The sequence below is a fragment of the Orycteropus afer genome, unplaced genomic scaffold (assembly GCF_000298275.1).
Source record: "Orycteropus afer afer isolate SDZICR_OR568_19922 unplaced genomic scaffold, OryAfe1.0 scaffold00095, whole genome shotgun sequence".
In the NCBI taxonomy this organism is placed as follows: Eukaryota; Metazoa; Chordata; class Mammalia; order Tubulidentata; family Orycteropodidae; genus Orycteropus; species Orycteropus afer.
In genome coordinates this window covers 8,268,698-8,279,367 of record NW_006921682.1, presented here as the reverse complement: position 1 = coordinate 8,279,367, position 10,670 = coordinate 8,268,698, and the positions used below count along the sequence as shown (strand labels likewise).

The 10,670-nt window shown below is 42.0% G+C and overlaps 1 protein-coding gene across 1 annotated transcript in view; it reads right to left on the bottom strand.

Annotated features, from left to right (window-relative positions):
* Positions 1 to 8,787: 8,787 nt before the first annotated feature.
* The window catches only part of MBOAT4 (membrane bound O-acyltransferase domain containing 4), a 24,068-nt gene continuing 22,185 nt past the window's right edge, over positions 8,788 to 10,670 (bottom strand). The window contains exon 3 of the mRNA XM_007942695.1: positions 8,788 to 9,751. Within this exon, the coding sequence (XP_007940886.1) occupies positions 8,788 to 9,751 (964 nt within the window). The remainder of the gene's footprint in view (positions 9,752 to 10,670) is intronic.

Below are 10,670 nucleotides of genomic sequence, written 5' to 3'. Positions count from 1 at the left end.
TTTTTTTTTTTTTTTTATGATTTTGAGTTTTGTTCCATATTTTCTCCCATTCTATCCAGGATCTCCAATGTTTACCAACTCACTTCTGAGGAGCATTCCAGCTGTACTTCTTCCAAGACATATTTGTTTGTTTTTCTGGCAGTCTACAGTATATTAAGTAATCTTCCCCAGTACCATAATTCAAATGCATAAAGTCTTCTTTGGTCTTCCTTAGTCATTATCCATCTATGACATCATATGAGACTATTGAAAATACTATGGCTTGGGTCACGTGCACCTTATTCTTCAAACTAATATATTTGCTCTTTAACACATTAAAGAGGTCTGTGGAAGCAGACTTGCCCAATGCAATACACTGTTTGATTTCTTGACTGCTACTTCCATGGATGTTGATTGTGGATCCAAGTGAAAAGAAAACTCCTCATAATTGGACTAATAAGCAATGTCATGATAAATGGAAAATAGATTGAAGTTGTCAAAGATTTCATTTTACTTGAATCCACATTCAACGCCCATAGAAGCAACAATCAAGAAATCAAACAACGAATTGCACTGGGTAAATCTGCTTCCACAGAACTCTTTAATGCGTTAAAGAGCAAAGATATTAGTTTGAAAAATAAGGTGCACCTGATCCAAGCCATAGTGTTTTCAATAGCCTCATGTGCATATGAAATGTGGACGATAAATAAGGAAGAGCAAGAAGAATTTGTGCTGGTGAGGAATATTTAATATAGCATGGACTGCCAGAAAAACAAACAAAAATGTCTTGGAAGAAGTACAACCAGAATATTCCTTAGCAGCAAGAATGGCCAGACTTCATCTCTTGTATTTTGGTCATGTTATCTGGAGGGACCAGTTCCTGGAGAAGGATATCGTGCTTGGTAAAGGAGAGGGTCAGCAAAAAAGGAGACCCTCAATGAGATTCAGTGACACAGTGGCTGCAACAATGGGTTCAAGCATAGAAACAATTGTAAAGATGGCACAGAACTGGGCAGTGTTCTGTTGTACATGGTGTTGCTATGAATTGGAACTGATTTGTTGGCGCCTAACAATAATAATATAACAAATAGTTTCTGAGGACCAGGAGTCCAGGAATGGCTTAACTGGGTAGATCTGGCTCTGGATTTCTCAGTAGCTGGAAGATCCCTTCCAGTTCACTCATGTGTCCATTTGCAAGACGCCTCTGCTTCTCACTCACCATATGAACCTCTCCTGGTCACTGGCAGCTGGCTTCCACCAGTCAATGATTTGAGAGAGAGAGAGAGAGAGATGAGAGAGTGTGACCAAAATGGAAGTTGCAGTATCTTTTATAACTTAGTCTCAGAAGTGACATATCATCATTCCTGTCATATAATATTCAGGCAGTCCAACCCTTGTTCAATGAGGAAGAGTGTGAAAATCAAGAGATGAAGATTATTGGGGCCCATCTTTGAAGTTGCCTACCACACTGATTTTTTTGTAGGTTTTTTTCCCTTATTTTATTAGGTACTGGAGGACAGAATTCCTTAATCTGCCTACATTGTTCCATGTTTACCCAGTAGTATTTCACAGGACCTGTTTTTATGTAAATTTTCAAATCTACACAAAAGTGGAGAGAAAAATATAATGAACTCTCATGTCTCCACCAGCTTCAATAATTTTCAAGACAAGAGCAGACATATGCACACCCATGTTCATTGCAGCACTATTTACAATAGCAAAAAGATGGAAACAATCTAGGTGTCCATCAACTGAGGAATGGATAACCAAACTGTGGTACATACACACAATGGAATACTATGCAATCCTAAAGAATAATGTAGAATCTGCAAATCACTGCATAACATGGATGAACTTGGAGGACATTACGCTGAATGAAATAAGTCAATCACAGAAGGACAAATACTGTATTAGTCCATCATTGTAAAAGTCAAGGAACAGTTTATATATGGAAGGAAATTTTCTTTGTTGATTACCAGGGGTGGGAGGGTAGGGTAGGGAACACTGTTAGATAGGTAGACAGAAGTATTGATTTGGGTGAAGAGAAGGGCAATGTACCAAATGTGAGTAATCAACATAGTGGCATTGAGGAAGAGAAAGACATAGAGAGGTACATGGGAGGTACAGACAACAAAGATGAACCCTTTTGCACATACAGTACTGTGTTGTCAGTGAAGGCAAACACAGGTATATAGGTAGATAGATGGGTGGACAGGCTGAACTATCAGGTATGTCTATGCAGCAGGGAGTGTACCCAAGACCATGTATAGGGTTGGCAAACAATTGTTCTACAAGTGTATGTGTATGTTCTGTAAGAACTCCCAGGGGTACAGTAGAGCTGACAAAGGACAAGGTTGTAGTCACTTCTTGGGCACAGCCAGCTACCCAGAGAGACCGAGTAGTTGAACCTGTGGGCTCAGGACCATAGTTGCAGGGGACATCAAGCTCAACTGGCATAACATACTACACAAAACATTATTCCACCTCCTACTTTGGCAAATAATGGCTGGAATCTTAAAAGCTTGCAAGCAGCCATCTAGATACAACGATGGGTCTCTCCTCATCTAGAGCAAAGAAGAATGGAGAAAACCAAAGATTCATGGACACATATTACAAATAATGGCCAAGAACCAACTAATGTGTTCAGCCAGAAGAGCAATACAATGTGCATCTCAGATCTACATACCAATAGTTCAACCTGTAATGTATACATAAACGTAACTTCTGCTAGTTTCTGTGGTTAAACTGGGCAAAGTGAAACACATGATTAGTCCTAGCGACTGGTACACCATGCAATCTTCAGCCTATACGACTATGAGACCAAAACTAGATGGTGCCTGGCTACCACTGTCAGCCACTCAGAGGGGGATCTATGTAGGAGGTCCTGGATAGAGAGGGAGAACAATGTGGAACAAAACTCAAAATCATTTGGGAAAAAAAAAAGGGGGACCAGGTTTGCTGGTCTGATAGAGCCTGGTGGAACCACTGAGACTATGGCCCCTAGCCACCCTTCAGGTCTGGAATTGAACCCACACCCGTGGTTTCCAGCCAAATAAAAGACATGCATAAGAGTTGAACATTTACCTGAGGTAGATACACTCCTTGGAGAGAGCAATCATGGGAGAAAGAAGGGCTGTTTATGCACAAGGAAACTGCTCAGGGGGCAGGAGGGCATGGAGGGATGGACACACGGAAGAGGTAACTATCGGGAGTAAGTGGGAGGGGAGGTATTGCATTGGGGTAAATTGTCAATGTCATCAGACAAAGTGTATGTGAACTGCTGTATAGAAAGTGAATTTGCTCTGTAAACTTTCACCCAAATCACAATTTAATTAATTAATTAAAAAATAATTTTCAACGTGTGGCAAATCTTGTTTCATTTATGTATCCCCCATCTTCCCCTACTATAGATCATATCAAAGCAACCAAGACATCATTATTGAGACAGGCAAAACATGGCAGAACCCAAAGGGTTAACTAAAAAAAAACACAAGCTGCATTTCTAACCGCTGTAGCTAAAAACTAACCCACATCCTGGAACACAAGGCACAGAAGTAAGCAGGCAACCTATCCAGTTCCACGCTCCCTATCTTGCAAGATCTTTTGCAGGTGTCTGTGGGCAACCTTACCCTCAAGCATGCGCACATCGCTGGGAGAGGACTATACGACCTTCCTGCGGTGGCAATATTGAAGCAAGGACACCGACTGGGAATCAAATTGGTACCCCGAGCGACAGTACATGCGTGCCACCCCTTTCTAGGAAACTACCACCACTTCTAGGCGCTCTGGTAGCATAGTGCCTAAGGCACTTGACTGTTAACCAGAAGGCTGGCAGTTCAAACCCACCAGCCACTCCTTGGAAGGAAGGTTGGACAATCTACTTCTGTAGAGATAACGCCTCGGAAACCCAAGAGGGGGTCGCTATGAGTCGGTCTGACTCCACAGCACATAACAACAACCACCACCACCACTTCTTAGGAAATCCCCACCTGTTTCAAAACCCTTGAAAACACAAACAAATTTTCGCTCAGGGAGACAAAGGCAGGCGTTGCTTACTTAGTCCCTCTTTGTCTTAGTTCATGAGCTGCTTTCTCTTTCCCTTAATAAACGCTTTTTAGTGTGGAAAATCTAAGTCTCTCCTGGTCATTCTTGATCAGTAGAAGGTAAGAGCCTGATGGGGAGGGGGGCAATGTTATATTTAAGGCTTTCTCTCAGTAATTACTTCTGTCTCTACCAGCAATTCTTTCTTGTCAGAAGACAAGAGCCCATTTGGATAAGCCCAGGAGCTCTGGTAGCATAGTGCCTAAGGCACCGGACTGCTAACCAGAGAGGGCTGGCGGTTCAAACCCACCAGCAACTCCTCGGAAGGAAGATGGGGCAATCTACTTTCGTAGTGATACTGCCTCAGAAACCCAAGGAGGGGTTGCTATGAGTCATGTCCGACTCGAGGGCACACAACAACAACAGGAATGGCTTAACTGCGTAGATCTGGCTCTGGGTCTCTCAGTGGCTGGAAGATCCCTTCCAAGCTCACTCATGTGTCTGTTGGCAGGAGGCCTCTGCTCCTCACTCACCACATGAACCTGTGGATATCTCTAAAATTTAAGGACTCTTTTCCTTTTAATAAGCACTTTAACCACTATGCCACCAGGGCTCCTAATACTATTACATCTAAAAAGTTTAATAATAATGCCTTACCACCAACTCAGTGTCCAAATTTGCCCCATAAGTGTCCTTTTACAAGTGACTCATTTGAATCAGGATGTCAACAAGTTCCACACACTAACATAACTGTATAAATAGATATAAATAGGAAAAAATTATAAAGATAAAATGTGCATGCTGTTTTTGTGGTTGTTAGATGCTGTTGAGTTATCTCTGACGCATAACGACCTGGTGTATAACAGAACAAAACACGGCCCACTCTAAATGTATATAGGGCCAGTTGTATATTTAACAAATGGAGAGAAAAATCTCTTTGCACTTCCCTTCCATCCTGAACATGTTCCCTTGAATTCAGATCATTATAACATGATTCCCATTAGGAATTATTTGGGTTTTTGTCACACTATATTCTTTCTACAGGAAAATGCAATCTGGGTTCTAAACAAACAATTCAGAAACAAGGTTGTGGAAAACATCTCATTAGTAAGTTGAGGATGACAGAAAATGCCACCCCTATAGCTTCACGCTGGTGCACCCATTTAAGACACTCAATTTAACATACTCAGATTGGCCATGCAACCAAACCAAGGTAACTCATTGATTACATGAACTACACAAATTCTCTGCAAGGAAAAAAGTACATAAATGTATAATTATCTCAATTGTAGCATCTCTGAGGAAATAGGTGCAGCTAAAACCAAGCAAAGCAAATAAAAGACACCCCCTCAGAAATAATCTGGCATCTAAAGCTATGGTTGTGAATTGATCCTGGAAATGAGGCCAAAGCAGATTAATATTATAAGTATTTGACATTTACCAGCTATCAACTCTAGGCTGAGAAATTAAAACCATTATTCACTAAAGAGAAGTAGAGAAGTTAATAATGTTTTATCAGTACTGGAGAAATATTGTTTTTCTCTGTTTTAAATGAAACACAAAAATAGCATTTTCTTTTTCTTTATATGGTGGGAAACAAATAGAAGAAACATACCAGAAAATGCCTTGAGCACTCTTCAGATTTTCTCTGGATGAATAGAGGCAGATTGGGAAAAGGATGCTTTACTTTTCCTGCTTAATGCGTAGAGAAAATGATAAAACACTTAAACGATCATAATGCCTTCACTTTTAAAAAAGTAAATAAAATATTATTTTACCCAAATGATCAGAGGAGTGTCTAAGGTATGACAGTTATGGCACAGTGTCCTGTATGCCACTGAGCAATTTCTATTAACCTCGGAGGAACGTCCTTCCTCTAGCACGGTAGACAATCAGAGACACATCAGGGAGGGAAAAAGAGGGGACTTGCACCGGTTAAGTCCTAGGGGGTGCCAGAGGAGGCGCAGAATGACATTCTGAGGCGACACAAATATGAAAGGCGCCTGACTGAGGCAGCCGGACTAAAGGGGACTCATCTTTGTAATCCACGTATATTCATCTTGAAATTGGGGGTGGGGGGCGCAATTTAACGATTGTTCCTGGGAGCTGGAATTGGTGGTGGAGGGAACAATCTAAGTGATTGCCTCTGGGCTCTCGTTACCCTCTCTACGTCCCTGCAGGGGCGCAATTTCAATGCTTGCCACAGGTGCTATTTTCTGTAGATAGCCGGTACAAATGCTGCTTTTGTTAGACCAAAGAATTTGCGCCCCTGAGGAGGAAGTGCTCAGGTGCTGGAAATGCGGCTGAACAGGAAGGACTTCCAGCCTCCTGGGAAGGTGCTCTGGCCACTTCCCCACGATGAGTTTGCTAACATCCGAATCAGCAGTAAGTAGGAATAAAATGCTGAAGTAGTAATGGCTGTTTTGCTATTTCTTTTGAAATGTTTTAGAAATAGGTGCAGTTGAATAGGTTCACATAAGATGTACTCGCTACTCCACCTCTCAGCGCTGAGCCCTGAGATCATAGTGAAGTGAACTAAGTTTCCTGCACCATCTGCTCTGTTGTAAACATGTAGAGAAGAACCTGTTGGAAGTGACCTGAATCTACAGTCTAATAGTTGGGATAAATTTTAATGGAGATAATTACTAACTATTGTCACTTATTCTTTTATATCAATGCCCATAATCTTTTGATCTTCACAGTGTTCTTATGCATTGTTGTTAGCTGCCACTGAGTCAATTCCAACTCATGGTGACCTCATGTGTGCAGAGTAGAACTGCTCCATAGAGTTTTCAAGGCTGTAACCTTTCAAAAGCAGATTGCCAGGCCTGCCTTCTGAGAGGCCTCTGCGGGGGCCAGGGAGGGGGGGGCCGGAATTGAGTCATCAATCTTTCTGCTAGTAGTCAAGGGCTTAACCATTTGTGCCACATAGCGATCCCAAATTGCAATTTAAAAGATTTTATTAACCAAGTTCTTTTTAAAAATTAACATTCTCATAAGCATTTCCCTAGTCATTGAAAGTACTCACTTAAAAATTATTGAAATATTTCATCACAAAAATCAATGAAGTGATATATGTATATATATTTATGTATATATGTATATAACCAAAAACCCACTGCCATTGAGTCGATTCTGACCCATAGCGACCCCCATTGAGCTTCTGAGGCAGGAAATCTTTATGGAAGTAGATTGCCCAGTCTTTCTTCCAAGGAGTGGCTGGTGGGTTTAACACCAACTTTCTGGTTAGCAGTCAAATGCCTTAGGCACTGTGCCACCAGAGCTCTCTCTCTCTCTCTCTCTCTATATATATATATATATGTAAATTTACACATAAGTGTAGACCTTGAAGGATTTTTATATATTGGACACATCCATATAGCCAGTTCCCCAGAAGCATCCCCTTAAAATGCATTTATTTTAATGGCTCTGTAATAGTCAATAATAATTTGCTTAACGATTCTAATGTGGAATCATGTATTTCTATAATAAATAAAGCTGCAATGATTATCTCTGTTACTTTTCATTTTCTCCCAATTTATAACACCCTCCTCCTCCACCCTTGCCTCTCTGGGTTAGATTCCAAGGATGGTCATTTCAGTGGCATGTTTGTGTTTGCAGTGGTCTTAGAGTCCTTCAATACCTATATCTTCTACTGTTTCTCCTTGACAATCTCCAGCCCTGAGAAACTCCATTTGTCTACTCTGTCTGTTAAGCACAATGAGAAAAAGTACAGAAGGTGCAGATTAAACCAAAACCAAGGGCACCACAAATTCATGCCATCTATGCTCTGGTGGTATAGTGGATAAGGCATTTGGCTGCTTACCAGGAGGTCAGCAGTTCAAACCCACCAGCTGCTCTGGGGGAGGAAGATGAGACAATCTATTAGCATAAGATTTGCAGCCTTGGAAACCCAATGGAGGTCATTATGAGTCAGAATCGACTTGATGGCAGTGAGTATGCTCACCAAGGACTCCCTGGGTGGTACAGTTAATGCTAACTGAAAGGCTGGTCTAAGAAATGCCTGCTGATCTACTTTCAAAAATCAGCCATTGATTTTCCTGTGGAGCACAGTTCTACTCATACACATGAGGTCACCATGAGTCAAAATTGACTTGGCAGCAACTGGTTTTATGCTCACCAAGGCCCTCACTGCTTCTTGTGCTATGCTCTGTGTGCTAAGATTGGGTTTACGTCTTAGTTTCCTGGGGTTGCCGAAACAAAAGACCACAAATATGGTGGTTTAAAACAACAGAAATTTATTCTCATAGATCTTGAGGCCAGAAGTCAGGATTCAGGATTTGAACAGGGCAATGTTTTCCAAAGGCTCTAAAAGAAGATCCTCCATTGTCTCTATTCTGGTAGCCACAGGTATTCCTTGTCTTGTGGCAGCATAACTCCAATCTCTGCGTCCCTCATCATACAGTGTTCTTCCCTGCATGCTTCTCAGTGTCTGTGTCCATTCTGCCCTTTTATAAGGATGCCATTCATATAGGATTAGGGCCAAACCTACTCCAGTATAACTTCATATTAACTTATTGTATCTGCACTGACTCTGTTTCCAAATAAGGTCACATTCACAGGTACAGAGGTTAGGACTTCAACATATATTGTGGGAGATACAACTCAATCCATAACAACATTCAACACTTAAAAAAAAAAAAACTTTCATTATGGAAAGTTGAAACATTCACATCATCAATGCATCATTTGACACTTTCTAAACTCTGTTTCTTGGATGTATAAAGAGGAAGTCAGGGAAACATGTCAGTTGAATTTGTGCTTTCTTCTTGCTAATAGAAAAAGCAAAACACAGTACACCATGGGAAAGACACTATTATAAGAATTACACAGCAACCAGAGAGAGGAGAGGCTCCGTACCTCCACAGCCACCATGATATAGGCAATGATGAGCTGGGTGTGGGCCCAGGTGAGAGTTCTGTAGAGCAGCCTCACAGGCCAGGTCCTGATAAACAGATTGGCAAAAGTATGAATCAGGTAGTCAGCTTCCACCATCATGGCCCAGCAGAAGAAACCAAACACCTGTCCTGGATGGAGGCCATGCCACCAGGCAGAGAAGGCAAATGTCTGCAACAGTGGCCAGGCCCTGCCATGTTGGAATATAAGCCGTCTAAGCCAGCGAGCTGTGCTTTGGTTCCACTTTCTGGTAAACAAGGATATCCTGTGGGTTGTCTCCAGGGTCCAAATGTCTGCATCAGGGATGTATCCTTCCTCACCAGGGCTCTGACCCAACTCAGACCCAAAGCCAGCTGCATGGAGGAGGGAGTCATCCAGGAGCCAGTGGGAGTAGTAGGTGAGTTTGAAAAGGCCGGCTGTGGACCACATGACATAGATGCACTCGAGTTGCTGACAGTTCCTCAGTCCTGCTCCTGCACTGACCACCCTCCTCAGGGCCACTTTCAGGCACTCTAGTCCCAGAATCTGAAGAGCCCTCCAGGTCAGAGACCAGAAAGAGTACCTGGGATGCAAAGAGCTGGATCCTTGAACATGAGCCTGAAACCTTTTGAAGGAACACAGAGGGCCTCCCAAGAGGGCAGGGAAAAAGAGCAAGTAGCTGAAATAGGGCAATGCCTCGTGAAGCTGCTGAGACAGAGAGCTCTTGATCCTGATGTCTCTTGATACTGCCTCCACTTTCCTCTCACAAATGTCCAGAGAGAGGGATGTGACCCTCTGGGTCAAGAGCATGAGGGAAGAAAGAGTGATGCAGAACCTGAAAGAGATTTTTTTTAAAAATGTAAAAACACTCCATATTTAACATAACCTTCCCAGTCTAGACCCTCATACATGACCCCATATCCATCTTGAACAGTTAAGCTCCATCTTGTGGCCTGCAGTGCTCCACAAAAACCCATGGATCAATTCAGTACAGCAGGCTATTTCGCGCAGGATCAAAAGGTAAATGGGGAATCCATCATTGTAAATACCAGAATGACAAGGAATACTTGAGGGAAATGTTGACTATAATATTTCTAAGAATAGCTTTGAAAGAAGGCTCAGACACTGGAAAACAGCCTGGGAGAATTTTATCACAAAGAAACAAAAACGTAGAAGTGAATAGATTATAGGAAGTTGAAGATCTAAAATGTAAACCAAGCCCTGACTACAAGATTTTGCATGATTTGGGATTTTTCTGAGGAGTGGTGAATCAAGCTCTGGGCTCAGGGATGTGCACTGAGTCATTAGCAATCTGATGGGTATTCTTAACCAGTCACCTGGATGATTATATTACTGCCTTACCATCACAGAACAGAAAAGATCCTACTGGCAAGACTGTTGAAGAGAATAATTAATGAAAATTATTGTGACACATGCTACAATCACGAACGCTATCCTGTGGAGAGAATAGCACTGTCTCCCAATCACTGCTGTTTCTGTGTGCCTAAGGATTTAAGGACAACTGTTCCACCTACTTGACTTATCCTAACTAAAAGCAACCCACACACCAGCTGAGTAGATTCCAACTCATGGCAACCTTATGTCACAGTAGAACTGTGCTCCATAGGATTTTCAATGGCTGATTTTCAGATTTAGGTTGGCAGGCCTTTCTTCCTCTGTGTGGACTCGAACCATCAACTTTTCAGTTAGCAGTTGAGCATGTTAACCATTTGCACCACCCAGGGACTCAAAAA